At 39.0% G+C, this 20,642-nt stretch overlaps 1 protein-coding gene across 1 annotated transcript in view; it reads right to left on the bottom strand.

The window, feature by feature from the left end:
* Positions 1 to 17,189, bottom strand: part of LOC112732017 (uncharacterized) — a 41,917-nt gene extending 24,728 nt beyond the window's left edge. Inside the window, exons 1-3 of the mRNA XM_025780907.2 lie at positions 16,977 to 17,189; positions 16,730 to 16,759; positions 16,168 to 16,233 (exon numbers count right to left, since the gene is read on the bottom strand). Coding sequence (XP_025636692.1) covers positions 16,168 to 16,233; positions 16,730 to 16,759; positions 16,977 to 17,189 — 309 coding nt within the window. The remainder of the gene's footprint in view (positions 1 to 16,167; positions 16,234 to 16,729; positions 16,760 to 16,976) is intronic.
* Between the last annotated feature and the right edge of the window lie 3,453 nt (positions 17,190 to 20,642).

The raw sequence follows: 20,642 nt of genomic DNA on the forward strand, positions 1-20,642 counted from the left end.
CTCTTGCAATTCCACACAACTAACCAGCAAGTGCACTGGGTCGTCCAAGTAATACCTTACGTAAGTAAGGGTCGATCCTACGGAGATTGTTGGCTTGAAGCAAGCTATCGTTATCTTGTAACTCTTAGTCAGGATATCAATAATTCTCAGGTTTAATTGTGAAAAGTAAAAGAACATGAAATAAATACTTATTTTGCAGTAATGGAGAATAGGTTGAGGTTTTGGAGATGCTATATCTTCTGAATCTCTGCTTTCCTACTGTCTTCTTCTTCATGCACGCAAGGCTCCTTCCATGGCAAGTTGTATGTAGGGTTTCACCGTTGTCAATGGCTACCTCCCATCCTCTCAGTGAAAATGTTCAACGCGCTTTGTCACAGCACGGCTAATCATCTGTCAGTTCTCAATCAGGTTGGAATAGAATCTAGTGATTCTTTTGCGTCTGTCACTAACGCCCAGCCTTCAGGAGTTTGAAGCTCATCACAGTCATTCAATCCTTGAATCCTACTCAGAATACCACAGACAAGGTTTAGACCTTCCGGATTCTCTTGAATGCCGCCATCAATTCTAGCTTATACCACGAAGATTCTGATTAAGGAATCCAAGAGATATTCACTCAATCTAAAGTAGAACGGAGGTGGTTGTCAGGCACACGTTCATGGGTGAGAATGATGATGAGTGTCACGGATCATCACATTCATCAAGTTGAAGAACAAGTGATATCTTAGAATAGAAGCAAGCGTGATTGAATGAAAAACAATAGTAATTGCATTAATCCATCAAGACACAGCAGAGCTCCTCACCCCCAACCATGGGGTTTAGAGACTCATGCTGTAGAAGATACAATAAGAAACGTGTAATGTGTCATGAGGTGAAGATACAATGTCAAAAGGTCCTATTAATAGTGAACTAGTAACCTAGGGTATACAGAAGTGAGTAAATGACGTAAAAATCCACTTCCGGGGTCCACTTGGTGTGTGCTTGGGCTGAGCATTGAAGCTTTCATGTGTAGAGACTTTTTCTGGAGTTAAACGCCAGCTTTTGTGCCAGTTTGGGCGTTTAACTCCAATTTTTGTGCCAGTTCCGGCGTTAAACGCCGGGAATTCTGAAGCTGATTTGCAACGCCGGTTTGGGCCATCAAATCTCGGACAAAGTATAGACTATTATACATTGCTGGAAAGCCCAGGATGTCTACTTTTCAACGAAATTGAGAGCGCGCCAATTGGGTTTCTATAGCTTCAGAAAATCCACTTCGAGTATAGGGAGGTCAGAGTCCAACAACATCTGAAGTCCTTTTTCAGCCTCTGAATCAGATTTTTGCTCAGGTCCCTCAATTTCAGCCAGAAATTACCTGAAATCATAGAAAAACAGACAAACTCATAGTAAATTCTAGAAAAGTGAATTTTAAATAAAAACTAATAAAAACATTCTAAAAACTAACCAAAACATACTAAAAACATACTAAAAATAGTGCCAAAAAACGTATAAATTATCCGCTCATCACAACACCAAACTTAAATTGTTGCTTGTCCCCAAGCAACTGAAAATCAATTAGGATAAAAAGAAGAGAACATACTATAGACACCAAAATATCAATGAAACTTAGCTCCAATTAGATGAGCGGGACTAGTAGCTTTTTGCTTCTGAACAGTTTCGGCATCTCACTTTATCCTTTGAAGATTAGAATGATTGGCATCTATAGGAACTCAGAATTCAAATAGTGTTATTGATTCTCCTAGTTAAGTGTGATGATTCTTGAACATAGCTACTTTATGAGTCTTGGCTGTGGCTCAAAGCACTCTGTCTTCCAGTATTACCACTGGATACATGCATGCCACAGACACATAACTGGATGAACCTTTTTAGATTGTGACTCAGCTTTGCTAGAGTCCCCAATTAGAGGTGTCCAGGGTTCTTAAGCACACTCTTTTTGCCTTGGATCACTTTTTATCTCTCTCTCTCTTTTTTTCTTTTTCATTTTTTTTTGAATTCACTGCTTTTTTCTTGCTTCAAGAATCAATTTGATGATTTTTCAGATCCTCAATAACATTTCTCCTTTTCCATCATTCTTTCAAGAGCCAACAAGTTTAACATTCTTTAATCAACAAATTCAAAAGACATATGCACTGTTCAAGCATTCATTCAGAAAACAAAAAGTATTGTCACCACATTAAGCTAATTCAACTAGTTTCAGAGATGAATTCGAAATCCTGCAATTCTTGTTCTTTTGTGATTAAAGCATTTTTCATTTAAGAGAGGTGATGGATTCATAGGACATTCATAGCTTTAAGGCATAGACATTAAATTTTATTAATCATGAATTAAGAACAAGACTCAAAGATAAACATAAGATAAGACTAATAGTAATAGAAAACAAAAATTTAAATGACTCTAAAATAGACTCCTAATGATAGAGGTTATCACAGAGTTAGGACTCAACAACCTTGATCTTGAGAAGTGGATGCTCCCTCAACTTGTGGGGTATTTGACCTTTCAAGGGAGAGCTTCTGGCGCTTCAGCTCCTGTAGCTCACGCCCCTGCTTCTCTTGTTCCTTCAGCAATTTGCAGAGCATGCAGTTTTGATTCTGCTGTTCTTCCTTAATTTGTTCCATAGCTTCTTGCAGCTTGGCAACAGATGCTTCTAGGCGGGTCCAGTAGTCAATTTTAGGGAGTTCAGAGAGGAACTCCTGCGCCCTCCTTTTGATAGAATTATCTTGCATTTGTCCTTCCATTGACTTCTTGGTGATTGGATGTTCAATTGGGATGAATTCATCTACTCCCATCCTCACCCCAGCATCTTTACATAGCAAAGAGATTAAGCTTGGGTAAGCTAGTTTGGCTTCAGTGGAATTCTTGTTTGCAATTGTGTAAATCTCACAAGTAATTAGATGATGAAGCTCCACTTCTTTTCCTAGCATAATGCAATGAATCATCACTACTCTCTTGATAGTGACCTTAGAACGGTTGCTAGTGGGCAATATGGAACGCCCAATGAAGTCTAGCCAACCTCTTGCAATTGGTTTGAGATCTCCCCTCTTGAGTTGGTTTGGGACACCTTTTGAATTGGTTGTCCACTTATTTCCAGGGAGGCATATGTCCTCTAGAACTTGATCCAACCCCTTATATGCTCTCACCATTCTCCTATTAAAGGATTCAGGATCATCTTGCAGTTGAGGCAATTTGAAGACCTCTCTTATTTTGTCCAGATGGAAGTAAATAATTCTCCCTCTGACCATGGTTCTGTAGGTATGAAAAGCAGTTCCAGTCATTCTCTGCTTATCTGTCAGTCATAGATTTGAGTAGAATTCCTGAACCATGTTTCTTCCAACCTTTGTCTCAAGGTTGGTTAGAACTTCCCATCCTCTGTTTCGAATTTTCTCTTGGATCTCCGGATATTCATGTTCTTTCAGATCGAATTTAACTTCCGGGATCACTGACCTTAGACCCATTATTTTGTGGTAATGGTCTGCATGTTTTTTGGTTAAGAACCTCTCTTGACTCCAAAGATCCTTTGGAGCATTCTCTTTCTTGCCTCTAGAATTGGTTTGTTTTCCTTTGGGAGCCATGATCTTGATGAGCCTTGGCTTAGTGATCATGGAAAAACACACCAAACTTAGAGGGTTGCTTGTCCTCAAGCAAAAGAAAAGAAAGAGGAGAGAGAGGAGGAGAGCAAATTCGAATGGTGGGAAAAGGAGGATGGCCGAACGTATATTTATAAGGGAGGGGGGAGAGATTTCGAAAATTTTGAAGGAGATTTGAGAAGATATGGAAAGAATTTGAGAGATATTTGAGTTTTTTTGAAGAAGATTTGGAAAGGATTTGAAAGAGATTTGAAAAATGATTTTTAATTTTTAAGATTTGAAGGTGAATGATGAAAGTTTGAAATGTGTTTATGCAGAAAATTATGGATCAAAATAAGAAAGTTTGAAAAAATTTGAAGTGGAAAGCAAAATCTCTGTCCCCCACCTATCTGGCGTTAAACGCCCAGAATGGTATCCATTCTGGCGTTTAACGCCTAAATGTTGGCCATTATGGGCGTTTAATGCCCAGCCAGGTACCGTGCCTCGCGTTAAACGCCAGAAACCCCTTCATCACTGGGCGTTTTGCTAAACGCCCAGGATGCTGCCAACCTGGCGTTAAACGCCCAGAATGGTGCCCATTTTGGCGTTTAACGCCCAAAATGGTACCTTTACTGGCGTTAAACGCCCAGAATGGTATCCATTCTGGCGTTTAACGCCCAGAGTACCCCTTACTGGCATTTTTTTCGCCAGCAAGCTCTTTTTCTCTGCTTTTTGCACTGAATCCTTCTGTAACTCTGTGAATTCCTTCAATTTTGATGATTGCCCTTTGAGAATATGTATCAAACTTTTATTAAATAAAACAGATAACCTGCTAATGACTGGGTTGCCTCCCAGCAAGTGCTTCTTTATTGTCTTTAGCTGGACCTTTTACTGAGATTCATTTAAGCCTCAGTTTTGAGCATTCTTGCTCAAAATTGCTTTCAAGATAATGTTTGATCCTCTGTCCATTAACAATGAACTTTTTGTCAGAATCAATATCCTGAAGCTCAACATATCCATATGGTGAGACCCCTGTAATCACATACGGACCCCTCCACCAGGATTTAAGTTTTCCTGGGAATAGTCTGAGCCTAGAGTTGAAGAGTAGAACTTTTTGTCCTGGCTCAAAGACTCTGGATGACAACTTCTTGTCATGCCACTTCTTTGCCTTTTCCTTATAAATTTTTGCATTTTCAAAGGCATTGAGTCTGAACTCCTCTAGCTCATTTAGCTGGAGCAATCTTTTTTCACCAGCTAACTTAGCATCCATGTTTAGGAATCTGGTTGCCCAGTAGGCTTTATGTTCCAGTTCCACGGGCAGATGACAAGCCTTCCCACACACAAGTTGGTATGGAGAGGTTCCTATAGGAGTCTTGAAGGCTGTTCTGTATGCCCACAGAGCATCATCCAAGCTCTTTGCCCAATCCTTTCTACGGGCAATAACAGTCCGTTCCAGGATTCTTTTTAGCTCTCTATTAGAGACTTCAGCTTGCCCATTTGTCTGTGGGTGATACGGAGTTGCTACTTTGTGGCTAATTCCATATCGGACCATAGCAGAGTACAGCTGTTTATTGCAGAAATGAGTGCCCCCATCACTGATTAGTACTCTGGGAACACCAAACCTGCTGAAGATATGTTTCTGTAGGAATTTCAGTACGGTCTTGGTATCATTATTGGGTGTGGCAATTGCTTCTACCCATTTAGACACATAGTCTACTGCCACTAGAATATAAGTGTTTGAGTATGATGGTGGGAAGGGACCCATGAAGTCAATTCCCCATACATCAAACAATTCAATCTCTAGGATCCCTTGTCGAGGCATGGCGTAACCATGAGGCAAGTTACCAGCTCTTTGGCAACTGTCACAGTTACGCACGAGCTCCCGGGCATCCCTATAGATAGTAGGCCAGTAGAATCCGCATTGGAGGACCTTAGTGGTTGTTCGCTCACCTCCGAAATGTCCCCCATACTGCGATCCATGGCAATGCTATAGGATCCTTTGTGCTTCCTCTCTAGGTACACATCTGCGGATTATTCTGTCTGCACATCTCTTAAAGAGATATGGCTCATCCCATAGGTAGTACTTGGCATCTGAAATTAATTTTTTTCTTTGCACCCTGCTGTACTCCTGTGGTATGAACCTCACAGTTTTATAATTTGCAATATCTGCAAACCATGGTTCTTCCTGGATGGCAAAGAGTTGCTCATCTGGAAAGGTTTCAGAGATCTCAGTAGAAGGGAGGGACGCCCCAGCTGCTGGTTCAATTCGGGACAGATGATCAGCTACCTGGTTCTCTGTCCCTTTTCTGTCTCTTATTTCTATATCAAACTCTTGCAGAAGCAATACCCACCTTATGAGCCTGGGTTTTGAATCCTGCTTTGTGAGTAAGTATTTAAGAGCAGCATGGTCAGTGTACACAATCACTTTTGACCCTACTAAGTAGGATCTAAACTTGTCAATGGCATAAACCACTGCAAGTAATTCTTTTTTTGTGGTTGTGTAATTCTTCTGTGCATCATTTAGGATACGGCTAGCATAATAAATGACGTGCAAAAGCTTGTTATGCCTCTGTCCCAACACTGCACCAATGGCATAGTCATTGGCATCACACATCAGTTCAAATGGTAATGTCCAGTCTGGTGCAGAGATGACTGGTGCTGTGACCAGCTTGGCTTTCAGGGTCTCAAATGCCTGCAGACACTGTGTGTCAAACACAAATGGTGTGTTAGCAGCTAGCAGGTTACTCAGAGGTTTTGCAATTTTTGAAAAATCTTTTATAAACCTTCTGTAGAATCCTGCATGTCCCAGAAAGCTTCTGATTGCCTTAACATAGGCAGGTGGTGGTAATTTTTCAATTACCTCTACCTTTGCTTGATCCACCTCTATTCCCTTGCTTGAAATTTTATGCCCAAGGACAATCCCCTCAGTCACCATGAAGTGACATTTTTCCCAGTTTAAAACTAGGTTGGTCTCTTAGCATCTTTTCAGAACAAGTGCTAGATGGTTAAGGCAGGAGTTGAATGAGTCTCCAAATACTGAAAAGTCATCCATGAAGACTTTCAGAAATTTCTCTACCATATCTGAGAAGATAGAGAGCATGCACCTCTGAAAGGTTGCAGGTGCATTGCACAGACCAAAAGGCATCCTTCTGTAGGCAAATACTCCAGAAGGACATGTAAATGCTATTTTCTCTTGGTCCTGAGGATCTACTGCAATTTGGTTGTAACCTGAATAGCCATCCAAAAAGCAATAATATTCATGACCTGCTAGTCTCTCTAGCATCTGGTCTATGAATGGTAAAGGAAAATGATCCTTTCTGGTGGCTGTATTGAGCCTTCTGTAGTCAATACACATACGCCATCCTGTAACTGTTCTTGTGGGAACCAGTTCATTTTTTTCATTATGAACCACTGTCGTGCCTCCCTTCTTGGGGACAACTTGGACAGGGCTCACCCAGGGGCTATCAGAAATCGGATAAATAATCCCAGCCTCTAGTAACTTAGTGACCTCTTTCTGCACCACCTCCTTCATGGCTGGATTTAGCCGCCTCTGTGGTTGAACCACTAGCTTGGCATTATCTTCCAATAGGATCTTGTGCATGCATCTTGCTGGGCTAATGCCCTTAAGATCACTTATGGACCACCCAAGAGCTGTCTTATGTGTCCTTAGCACTTGAATTAGTGCTTCCTCTTCTTGTGAGTTTAAAGCAGAGCTTATAATCACTGGAAAAGTGTCACCTTCTCCCAGAAATTCATACTTCAGGGATGGTGGTAGTGGCTTGAGCTCAGGTTTAGGAGGCTTACCCTCTTCCTGAGGAATTTTCAGAGGTTCTTTTATTTCCTCTGGTTCCTCCAGGTCAGGCTGAACATCCTTAAAGATATCATCTAGCTCTGATTCGAGATTCTCAGTCATATTGATCTCTTCCACTAAAAAGTCAATAATATCAGCACTCATGCTGTCGTTTGATGTGTCTGGATGCTGCATAGCTTTGACAGCATTCAACTTGAACTCATCCTCATTGACTCTCAGGGTTATTTCCCCTTTTTGTACATCAATGAGAGTTCGTCCAGTTACTAGGAAGGGTCTTCCTAGGATGAGAGTTGCACTCTTGTGCTCCTCCATTTCCAGCACTACAAAGTCAGTTGGGAAGGCGAATGGCCCAACCTTGACAATCATGTCCTCAATCCTTCTTATGACTTAAGATTTCTTTCATGAACTTAGCATAAGAAGGTATTTGCTCAAGTGCTTCTGCAAACGGAATCTTTATTTCAAGAGTCCTGAGATAGTCTGCAAAGCAGGCAAATTGCTTATCCTGTTCCGCTTGGTGGAGTTTCTGAGGATAAGGCATCTTGGCTTTATACTCTTCAACCTTAGTTGCTGCAGGTTTATTTCCTACAGAAGTGGTTGGAGAAGCCTTCTTAGAGGGGTTACTATCAGCACTCTCAGGTGCTGATTCCTCATTGGTGTTTGAACACCAGGATTGGGTGAGGAATGGGCGTTTAACGCCAACGTTTCTCCCCTTTCTGGCGTTTGAACGCCAGAACTGGGCAGGGACTGGGCGTTTAACGCCAACTTTTCCCCTCTTTCTGGCGTGTGAATGCCAGAAGTATTCCTCTCTGGGCTCTGACTGTCCTCAGAGGGATTTTGGACAGTGATTTGGTTATCCTCTGCCAGTTGTTCCTTTCTTAGCTTTCTGCTGCTTTGAGTTGATTCATTCAATATTTTTCCGCTCCTTAATTTAACAGCTTGGCATTCTTCTGTTATCTGTTTAGATAGTTGCTGTCTTGTCTGATTTAATTGTGCTTCCATATTCTTGTTAGCAATTTTAGTTTCTTGGAGCATCTCTTTAAATTCTGCTAACTATTTTGTCATCATGAGTAATTGCTGATTAAGCTCAACCATCTGTTCTTGAGGGTTAGGATCAGTAGTTACTGCCATAGCTTCTTCTTTTATAGAGGACTCACTGCTTGAGTATAAATGTTGATTTCTAGCAACTGTATCTATGAGCTCTTAAGCCTCTTCAATCGTCTTCCGCATGTGTATAGATCCACCAGCTGAGTGGTCTAAAGACATCTGAGCTTTTTCTGTGAGCCCATAATAGAAGATGTCTAACTGTACCCTCTCTGAAAACATTTCAGAGGGGCATTTTCTTAGCATACCTCTGTACCTCTCCCAGGCATTATAAAGGGATTCATTATCCTCTTGTTTAAAGCCTTGGATGTCCAGCTTTAGCTATGTCATCCTTTTTGGAGGGTAAAATTGATTCAGGAATTTGTCTGATAACTGTCTCCATGTTTTTATGCTTGCTGTGGGTTGGTTATTCAACCACCTCTTAGCTTGATCTTTTACAGCAAATGGAAACAGTAATAATCTGTAGACATCCTGATCCACCTCTTTATCACGTACTGTGTCAGCAATTTATAAAAAATGTGCCAGAAACTCAGTAGGTTCTTCCTGTGGAAGACCGGAATACTGGCAGTTTTGCTGCACCATGATAATGAGTTGAGGATTTAGCTCAAAGCTGCTTGCTTTAATGGGAGATATACAGATGCTACTCCCATATGCAGCTGTAATGGGGTTAGCATATGACCCCAGAATCCTTCTGGACTACTCAATTCCACTTAGGTCCATGATGGAGAAACGGAAATGATATGGATTCACAAGTAAAGTATAGAATATATTTTTTTTCGTTATTAATTAAAAATGGCCGAAAATAATAAAATAAATGGAAAAGAAAATAAAATAAAATTTCGAAAACTAAAAGAAAATAAAATCAAAGCAAATTGAAAATAAATCAATTAATTAATTAAAAAGATTTTGGAATTAGCAATTAAAAAGATATGATTGAAAATTATTTTGAAAAAGATTTGATTTTTGAAATGATGAAAGAGAAAAACAACAAAATGACACCAAACTTAAAATTTTTAGAAAATCAAACACAAATTTTCGAAAATTTAAAGAAAAACACAAAGAAGACATCAAACTTAAAATATGAAACTAAACTCAAATAAAAGACTCTAAACCAACAAAAATAAAATAGTCCTAATCTAAGCAACAAGATACACCGTCAGTTGTCCAAACTCGGACAATCCCTGGCAACGGCGCCAAAAACTTGGTGCACAAAATTGCAATCTCACTCTTGCAATTCGGCACAACTAACCAGCAAGTGCACTGGGTCGTCCAAGTAATACCTTACGTGAGTAAGGGTCGATCCCACGGAGATTGTCGGCTTGAAGCAAGCTATCGTTATCTTGTAACTCTTAGTCGAGATATCAATTCTCAGGTTTAATTGTGAAAAGTAAAAGAACATGAAATAAATACTTGTTTTGCAGTAATGGAGAACAGGTTGAGGTTTTGGAGATGCTCTATCTTCTGAATCTCTGCTTTCCTACTGTCTTCTTCTTCATGCACGCAAGGCTCCTTCCATGGCAAGCTGTATGTAGGGTTTCACCGTTGTCAATGGCTACCTCCCATCCTCTCAGTGAAAATGTTCAACGCGCTCTGTCACAGCACGGCTAATCATCTGTCGGTTCTCAATCAGGTTGGAATAGAATCTAGTGATTCTTTTGCGTCTGTCACTAACACCCAGCCTTCAGGAGTTTGAAGCTCGTCACAGTCATTCAATCCTTGAATCCTACTCAGAATACCACAGACAAGGTTTAGACCTTCCGGATTCTCTTGAATGCCGCCATCAATTCTAGCTTATACCACGAAGATTCTGATTAAGGAATCCAAGAGATATTCACTCAATCTAAAGTAGAACGGAGGTGGTTGTCAGGCACACGTTCATGGGTGAGAATGATGATGAGTGTTACGGATCATCACATTCATCAAGTTGAAGAACAAGTGATATCTTAGAATATAAGCAAGCGTGATTGAATGAAAAACAGTAGTAATTGCATTAATCCATCTAGACACAGCAGAGCTCCTCACCTCCAACCATGGGGTTTAGAGACTCATGCTGTAGAAGATACAATAAGAAACGTGTAATGTGTCATGAGGTGAAGATACAATGTCAAAAGGTCCTATTAATAGTGAACTAGTAACCTAGGGTATACAGAAGTGAGTAAATGACGTAAAAATCCACTTCCGGGGTCCACTTGATGTGTGCTTGGGCTGAGCATTGAAGCTTTCATGTGTAGAGACTTTTCCTGGAGTTAAACGCTAGCTTTTGTGCCAGTTTGGGCGTTTAACTCCAATTTTTGTGCTAGTTCCGGCTTTAAACGCCGGGAATTCTGAAGCTGATTTGCAACGCCGGTTTGGGCTATCAAATCTCGGATAAAGTATGGACTATTACCTATTGCTGGAAAGCTCAGGATGTCTACTTTCCAACGCAATTGAGAGCGCGCCAATTGGGCTTCTGTAGCTCCAGAAAATCCACTTCGAGTGCAGGAAGGTCAGAATCCAACAGCATCTGCAGTCCTTTTTCAGCCTATGAATTAGATTTTTGCTCAGGTCCCTAAATTTCAGCCAGAAATTACCTGAAATCATAGAAAAATACACAAACTCATAGTAAATCCCAGAAAAGTGAATTTTAAATAAAAACTAATAAAAACATTCTAAAAACTAACCAAAACATACTAAAAACATACTAAAAACAGTGCCAGAAAGCGTATAAATTATTCGCTCATCACATTCCAATATTTTGAAAGTCACCAAATAACCCAAATCACACAATTGACTTATACTCAAAAGATTATGCATCAAGCCATTTACCAAAAATACATCATAAATAAAAGTAGAGTGATTATTACCTATTTTTCCAATAGCCACTATTTTAAGTTTTCCATCATCTCCAAAGGTCACAAACCTCCATCACACTTGTTGAGTTTGATGAAGAAGGTTGACCTTCCAGTCATGTGCCTTGAGCATCCACTATCTAAGTACCACATATCCCTTTTGTTCTTGGATGCTAGGCAAATCTGCATTAAAACTTCAAGTAACCTTAGGTATCCAAATTAATTTGGATCCTTTGAAGTTAATCCACCTTGGTTGCCCAAGTGCATTGAAATCACAGACAACATTGTAAATTTGGTTTCCTACTATTCTTTTTTAATAAAGCATTGTGAGTATGAGTGACCAAATTTCTTACAATTAAAACAATGATTTCCTGATACTTGTTGCTGAAATTGACGAGAGTTATGATGCTGGAAATTATTAAAGGATAGAAATTTTCTGGTATTTGAAAGAGGTACATTTCTTTTGACAAAGTGCCTTTTGTTGTGATTATTCCCTTTTGCAAAAGCATTCAAACCAGAATTTTCAAACGCATTTGGGATTTTTAAAGGAGAGGTTCTATTGTTAAAAGATGGATGTTTGAAAATAACCTCATTGGTTGAAATATAGCCCAGACCCAATTTGTTTGATACAGGTTCAGTTCTTGGAGATGATTCAATTTCCTCAAAATAAGAGTTTTCAAATTCTTCTTCATAGGTAGGAAAAAAAACCAAATCAGATTTGCTGATAGTAGGTTTTGTTTTTGAAGAAGAGGCTATGAATTTTGTGGAGGAGTTATCAAAAATTGCATCATCCTTTGTCACATATCCTAAACCAGATTTTTCAAACAATGGTCTTTGATTTGCAAGTAATTTGTCCAAGTTGCTAGAACTTTGAGCAAATTTTGCTAAATCACCATTCAGTCTTTTAATCATTTCATTTAATCTTTCATTTTCAGTAATAAACTCTTGAGAAGGGTCCACAATGTATTTTCCTTTTAGTTTTTCAAGTTCAGATTTTAGAAATCTGTTTTCTTCAATAATATCCAAAGCACATTCAGTTTCCTTCACTTTTTCTTTCAAAAAATCATTTTCATCTTTCAACGTTTCTTTTTCAGATTTACATTTAGTGCATTTTTTCAGCAGTTTTGCAGTGAGATCATCTATTATACCATGTAAATCATCTATAGGTAAGTCATAGTAATTTACCTTATTAACTTGATCATCACCAGACATGAAGCATATTTTATCTTCACTTTCGGAGTCTTCTTCCTCATCTGAATCATTCTCAAGATCCTCTCAAGATGCCATGAGCACTGTCTTCTTTTCTTTCCTCCTTTTGTCTTCCTTCTTGAGTTTCGGACATTTGTGCTTGAGATGTCCAGCTTCCTTACAGTGGTGACAAGTCACCTTGCTCATGTCCTTCTTGTACTCTTTTGAGCTTGATCCTTTGTACTTGCCTTTGTTCCTCATTATCCTTCTGAGTCTCCTAGCAAAAAATACAAGTTCATCATCTAAAAAACTATCAGCAGACTCACTCTCTTTTGATTCTATTTTTGACTTAAGGACAATTCCCTTTTCCTTTGAGTCTGAGTTTGTGTGTGTGGCAAGGTATTTTTCTCTCAGCTCATCATAGGTTATGAGACTTAGATTATTACTTTTGGCTAGGACAGTGGCTGTTGTTTCCCATTCCTTTGTGAGGCTTCTAAGGATTTTTCTCACTAGGGTTTGTTCTGAGTAGGTTGTACCCATAGCATCGACGTTGTTGATTATGATTGAGAATCTCTCAAACACTTCATCAATACTTTTTCCATCCTTCATGTTGAACATCTCGTGTTTTTTTTGCAGCATATCAATCCTCGTTTCTTTGACCTATTTAGTGCCTTCATGTGTAACCTGGAGTTTCTCCCAAATTTCTTTGGTTGACACTTTTTGGTACTCTACTTCAACGCTGATAGCACAGTAAAGAAGGTTGATGGCTCTGGCATTCAGCTCCACTTTCTTCTTGTCGTCATCATTTCATTCAATTTCTTTTTTTGGAGTTACCACTCCATCAGCACTTGTTTTTGTTGGAATCTTGGGGCCGCTTACAACAATCATCCATATGTTGTAGTCAATGGATTGGATGAAGATCCTCATCCTTTCTTTCCAGTAGGCATAGTTCTTCCCGTTGAAGAAGGGATGCCTATTGTTTGACTGGCCTTCAGTTAGAGTGTATGCAACTGTGGTTGTGCCCAAGTTATTCGCCATTGGACCTTTGTTCCAAGCGGTGAAGCTTGATTCTTGAGACCTTGGATCTTGATACCAATCGAAGGTTATAGAAGGCTTAGAGAAAGGGGGGTTGAATCTATGGCCTTCTTTTACTTTAATGAAATAACCCTTTAATTACAAACTTTCAATCTGAATCTGTTTGAACTCAGCAGTAAAAAGTTTATGAGACAATTTCATTTTGTTTCATGAATATCAGAAAAAAATAGAGAAGGGAAGAGAGAAGCTGACACCATCATGTATCCTGGTTTAGTTGCCTTGTGCAATTCAACCTACATCCAGTCTCCACCACAACAGTGGTAGAATTTCTACTATAGTTAAAGTATTACATACACTAATTTCACAAGATTGACACAATCCTTTCCCTCTCAAGTTCTAACCAAACTTGGTTATGCTAATACAAAACTCTTCACTCTTAGTGCTTATGCAATTAAGAAAGGGGTACCTCACTGGTACAAGATACAAGACACAAAACCAACCTAAAAAATCTGAAATCACTATAGGATTGTCATTCAAGAGTATCACTCAACCTCTTTCACTCTTTGGCTTTTTCTTAAGCTCTCACTTTCAGTATTTTACCACTTAAGAAATTACAGAAAGATATACATTAACAATGAAATTACAATCTGTAAAATATGAAGGAGATTGATGCTTCAACAGCCTCTATTGCTATGCGATGAATCAGATTTGCTTAACTCTAATTTCTTTCCTCATTCTGGAGAAATGCTCCTTTTGATAGAAAGCACTGTCCAAGTTGATGAACTCTCTCAGAGAAGACTTCTCAGAATATGTTCTCTCTCATTGCTCTAGCAAAAACAAAACTTTTCTTTTTGTATATCCTTGCATGTTGCTGAGATGCTCTCTTCCAAGTCAACTCCTCGAGATGTGTGCTACCAACTTAGCCTTTCACTTTCATCTATTAATCCCCAATTTGGAATTTTGAAATAGATCTCTTTTTCTTGATCGATGCCTCAAAACAGCAAAGAAGAAAAGCTTTCATTGGCAATCCCACATCTGAACCCTTGAGATACTGCTTTGTTTTCAAGAAATAGTCTTGGCCTTTGATTTATAGCAATGTGTATCAGACACTCCTTTCTCCATTTATCTCATATTAGAATAGCAAAAAGTTAGAGACGGAGGGAAGAAAGTAAGATGCATACAAAAGGAAATAAATCACCTTTAGCCTCTGACTTAGCTTGATATGGTTTAATTTGGGTGATTAGACCTCAACCCTATTTTCCTTAACCCTTTTCTTTCTTTCTTGTTTGGTGAATGACGTAGGAGTGAAGCTCTCTCTCTCTCTTCTCTGAGTTTTAACCGAAATGAAAAAGTGAACGTTGCTTTAGAGGCAACAACTTGGAGAGATCAGCTTGAGTGAGATCAATTCGGGTTTCGGTTGGCTTTGATTCATTTGGCCAGTTTGATTTCTTTATTATTTTATTTGGGCTTTGTTTGAAAAGCTTGCCCATAATCACAGATTCAGTTTGTTCCATGTTGGGCTGCTGCCGTGTTTATTTACTTTGTAGTCTGCATCACTTAATCAAAAATGATTAAATCTAATTGGGTAGTTAGCCCAATAAAATAATATTTGTCATCATCAATCATGTTAGTTAATTTCTTAACTCAACAGTAACATTATACCACACAGAGCTTTATGCTTAAGTCGTAAAATAGAGATGGTGCGGTATTACGACCTCTAAAATTAAAATATTATATGTAATATAGTTAAAAAAAATTTATATCTGTAAGACTTTTAAAAGAAGGTTTAAAACAAGGCGTTAGCCAGAATAGCGCGTCACTCACGTAAGTGTTAACATAACGAAGTAGGATAAGAGAGTCAAGATACAGATAACAAGGCTTCTGACCCGACTCGCGAAGTTAAAACTGTATGGAGCATATATGCATATATACATATATAGATGGGAATCCCAAAGTGACCCAAAGCAGAAAACCGACAACCTGTTTCTCCGAGTCAACCTCTAAGAGGAACAAACATAAAATAAAAAGTTGGTATATATAAACAAAATACACCCCTGAGTCCCAAGAGTTTTTTGCTTCATTAGAGTCTCTAGAATACACGGAGTGGTGCTTCCCAACTTGCATTTGAAAAATAATAATATTATATGGGATGAGAATTGGGGGTTCTTAATATGGTTAAGGTTCCCACATATATAACAAATAAGGTCCTGAAAAAGTCAGAGACAATCCTAGAACGTTGACACTCAGATTATAAAACTTAAAGATTTAAAGACAAAAGCCATAAATAGGGGTAGTTCTCTAAGGTTCTGAACTTGATCAAAACCTATACAAAACCCTCAATCCTCTGCCTTACCTCCAATCCTCCAACTCTAGTGAACCACAGGCAAACAAATAGACAATCCAAGCACATACAAAAAGCATATATAACAAGTAGGCATTAGCAATTAATATGAATAAACAATTAAACAAGCCAAGACAATGCACAAACAAGCAAATCAAATATATGCACATGATGCATACCTGTCCTACGGCTGATAAGTCTTATCTGTCGGTTATAAAGCTAACCCGACATGTCATGGTAGCTAACTATTGGACAGAACACCAAACACGGAGCAAGTGGAACAATGCCGCAACCATTGCATCTTACCTGCGTACCCGGAACAGGGGACAACTTCACCCTGCCTCTTACCCAGGCAGTGTTACAGTTCTTGACCTGGAGCAATCGGTGACAGAACACAGTCCTTGCGTCTTACCCGAAGCCTTGAACTTTTCTAGAGCAAGTGGATAATACAATAACATCTTACTCAGCTTATTGACTCTTACCTGGAGCAAGTGGATAACACCACTGCATCTTACCCGGAGTCACATTCAGAAAACACACTTTCATTATCATTACAATTCATTCTCCTTCATCCATTCATTCTCAATTCATACCCAAAGCAAATGGATAATACCATTGTATCTTACCTGACATTCTCACTTCTTACTTGGAGCAAACGAATAGCACCATTGCGTCTTACTCGGAGGCATATTACAATCAAATTCAAGTTCATATTTATTATTATTCCAATTTATTAGTTCATCTTCTATACATTCTCAATATCTCTACACTTCCTTAACATATACCCCGAGTGAGTGGTCAGTGCCACTACCTCTTATCCGAGCACCTTTATCTCATTCAATTTATTCAAATTCAATTACCATCATACCTTAATGTCATTATCCTCATCAACCCATTTCTATCAATTGAAATTCATTATTATCATCTTCATAATTATATTGGTTCAATTAATGTAAACCCAATAAATTAGTAGATAATTAGTCAATAAATTAGTTTTTAATAAGAAAGATTAGAAATGTGAATATTATATCAAATTAGGATAGAGATCATTGAAACGAGAATTTTGACACTAATTTCGAAGAAATCGGTTCAAGATTAGACCGAATAGGCCAAACCGATTGAATCGGATCCAAACCGGGCCGTCGATCCAACCGAACCGACCTATTAAATGAACCCAAGCATTGTCTTTCCCTCATTCCAGCAACACAAAGCTGAAAGCTTCCCATGGAGAAGAAGAATGAAACACTCCCGTAACCCTCACGTAAATTTCCAACTCCCGTAACTTCTCCGTTTGAGCTTCGATCGCCACACCGTTTATGGCCACGCATTCACCGCGTCGAGCTCTATGTTTCTATCAGAACAATTTCATAGGTAACCTGCTATTTCACCCTCAGCCTTCTCTTCCCCCAATTCTTGAACTATTGAGTAGGAAGTTGATTTTCTTTGATTTCTGATATTTTAGGATCCAATTAGCTTGAGGGAAACGTTCACTCTTGCTTATTTGAAGTTTGGGTATGGTGATGATATGATAATTCTATTTTAATTTCATTGAATTTGAGCTTTGAGTATTAAATTGGATATATGTGTGTTATAAATGTGTATTAGGTTGTGAATAAATAATTGGAGCTTGAAATTGTGAATATTTGAACTTGGAGGAAGCTGAGCTTAGAGTTTGTTGAATTTTGAGGGGCTGCCTTAATTTTAAATAAATTGATTTGGTTGTTACGTGGAAATCGGCCAAGGTATGGTTTAGGTTTCTTGCATTTAATATGTAAGGTTCTGTGAAAACTTAGGCTAGATGACCATAGGATAAGTTGGAATATATGTGTATATTGTGGTTTAGTGTTTTGTTATTAAATATGGATTAATGTGGTATTTATTAGTTGAAGGATTAATGAAATGTTAATCAATGAGTTGAGGACACAAATGTGTAATTCATAAACTAGGGTTTGATTGTGAGACTTGGCTTGTATATATGCAATTGTTGTTGGTGGTTTTAGCTTGTGTATATGTGATAATTATGGGTGTGAAGTATGATGTTTATGGTGGATATGATGTTGAGGAAATAGGACTTATTCATGTTAGTATCTACAGGTGAATGTATTGCGAGCATGAGAATTGTTTGAATGAGGAAAGAGGTTTTGCAAGTTTTTTTTAAAAAGTTGGTTTTTGGCCAAATTTCGGCAAGGTATAACTTGGCTTTCAGACCCTCAATTTGCTTCCAACTTGTTTTAAAATGAAAGTTGGATCCATGAAGTTTATGTCGTTCGAAGAATGAAGGAAAACGAGTTAAAACGATTGAGTTATGCTCGTCGGAAGTTTGGGTGACAAATATGTGATGATGCAGCTAAAAATTGTAAGGTTATAGCTCTCAGGTTGAACTGCAGTTGTTTTTTGAAAAAAGTATGTCCACGCGTATGCGTGGCCCACGCGTACGCATGGGCAAGCCACCCACCTACGCATACGCATAACAAGGGACGCGCACGCGAGCTGCATTTTTACGATCCCACAGGTACGGGTGCGCCCCGCATACGCGTGGCACCTATTCCAGCAAACATGATTTTTAAGGTTTTTAAAACCTATTTCAAACTACTAAAGCTCTATTTTCATTCTATTGGTCATAAATAACAGAGTTAAACCTGATAATCAGATAAAGTTAGGAAATGAGGATAACTTGAAGGTGAAGTAAAGTTGAAAAGTGATGAATTGATTATGAGACGTTGCGAATATGTCATATATGATATTTGACTGGATATTCGAATGAAAGATTATGTATGAAATTCGGCTTGAATGATTTAATGATCTGAGACACGAGATTTCCTTGATAAAGTGTCGTGGCTTGCCACCACGTGTACCAGGTTAAAAACTCGATACTCTGTTGACCCTACGACGTAAGGGTGACCGGGCACTATAAATTCCCAGGAATGTTACCCCCCCATTGAGCAATATTGATTATTTGAGAAAAAGCTATGCATAGACTCTTGGGGATACACGTCGAGTGACAATCTAAGGTTTTCAGACTTGTCGGGTTGGCTGGATAACCGACAGATGAGCCTCATTAGCCATAGGACAGGCATGCATCATATGCATATTACTTGAATTACTTATTTGTGCTTTAACTGGGTGTGCCTAAATGTACTTGCCATAGTAAATGTATATATGGCATAAACGTTTGTGAGCATGCATTTGGAACTTAAAGCATTAGACCTGCGATATTGAGACTGATGTAGAGGAACTTAATGCATTTGGAACTTAAAGCATTAGATTTGTGAGCATGCATTCACTTGTTTGGTGTGTATAGGGACCAGATGTCGACTCGCAGACGCGGTCGTGGGCGAGGTAGAGGTAAGATAGGCACCATTATTCCTATCTCGGCAGGGAATGATCCAGTAGAATTTATGGCTGCCTTGGGAAATATGACTGCAGCTATGTAGGCGATAGCCAAAGCACTGGTAATCAGATAAATCAGGATAATCACGGGAACAATAATGATGAGGACGGTCCTATAACACTTGCTACATTTTTGAAAGTTCACCCTCCCACTTTTAGGGCAACGTCAAATCCCACTGATGCAGATAATTGGATTTAGTCTATGGAACGGGCATTGCAGGCCCAACAGGCTTCTGAAGAGCAATGGGTTGAGTTTGGAACTTATCAGTTGCAAGGTGAGGCTCAGTATTGGTCGTAGGAAACCTGACGTATTCTGTAGCCTGATGGTGCTGTGATTCCTTTGGAGGTCTTCCGAACAGAATTCTATAAGAAATACTTTCCTAATTCAGCCAGAAATGCTAAGGAACTTGAATTGATGCAGTTAAAGTAGAGACAGATGACTGTTACTGAGTATACTAGAAAATTTGAGGAGTTATGTCACTTTTCTCGTATCTGTCAAGGTGTGTCTGGAGATTTTGTTGAATGGAAGTGTATTAAAAATGAGGGAAGTTTTCGGAGCGATATTCTGAGCTTTGTTGCCACAATGGAGATCAGAGTGTTTTCTGAATTGGTGAATAAGAGTAGGGTGGCTGAAGATTGTGTGAGAAAGGCGGCAATAGAAAAAGGAAGTTTGAGGGTCCCTTTTCAGAGGCCTTCAGGGAGGAACCTTTCTCCGAGAGGTAGGAATTTTAACCGTGGAGGCTTTATTCCACTATAAACTCATGGCCAGGGTAATTACAGAAGGCCAAATACTAATGTCAATCAGGGAAGAAGGTTTGGAAAGCAGCCACAACAGGATTTGAACCGTCAGAGGTACGGAATGTATCATCCTGGAGTTTCGTACAGATTAGGACTTGGGATATGCTATTTCTGTAGACAGCTCGGGCACATGGCCAATAGTTGTCGGGAGAAGAAGAAGAATGAGACTGGTAGAGTACAGCAGCCGGGGAGAGTATATACCACTTCTGTAGTAGGCGTTGAGGGATCTGAGACACTAATTAGAGGTAACTGTGAAATGGCTGGTAAAATCTTAAATGCTTTATTTGATTCAGGAGCAAATCATTCATTTATTGCATTTGAAAAGGCTAATGAGTTAGGATTGAGAATGGTGGTTTTAGGTTATGATTTGAAAGTGTATAATGCTACTCATGAAGCTATGGTGACTAGGATAGGATGTCCACAAGTTCCCTTTTGAGTGCAACAGTGTGAATTTATGCATGATTTGATTTGTTTGCCGATGACTGGTCTTGATCCCATCTTGGGATTGGATTGGTTATCCAAGAATCATATTTTGCTTGATTGTTCTTAGAAGTCAGTACAGTTTATGCCGAAAGGGCCAGAAGCACTGGGTG

Source organism: Arachis hypogaea, chromosome 1 (genome assembly GCF_003086295.3).
Source record: "Arachis hypogaea cultivar Tifrunner chromosome 1, arahy.Tifrunner.gnm2.J5K5, whole genome shotgun sequence".
In the NCBI taxonomy this organism is placed as follows: domain Eukaryota; kingdom Viridiplantae; phylum Streptophyta; class Magnoliopsida; order Fabales; family Fabaceae; genus Arachis; species Arachis hypogaea.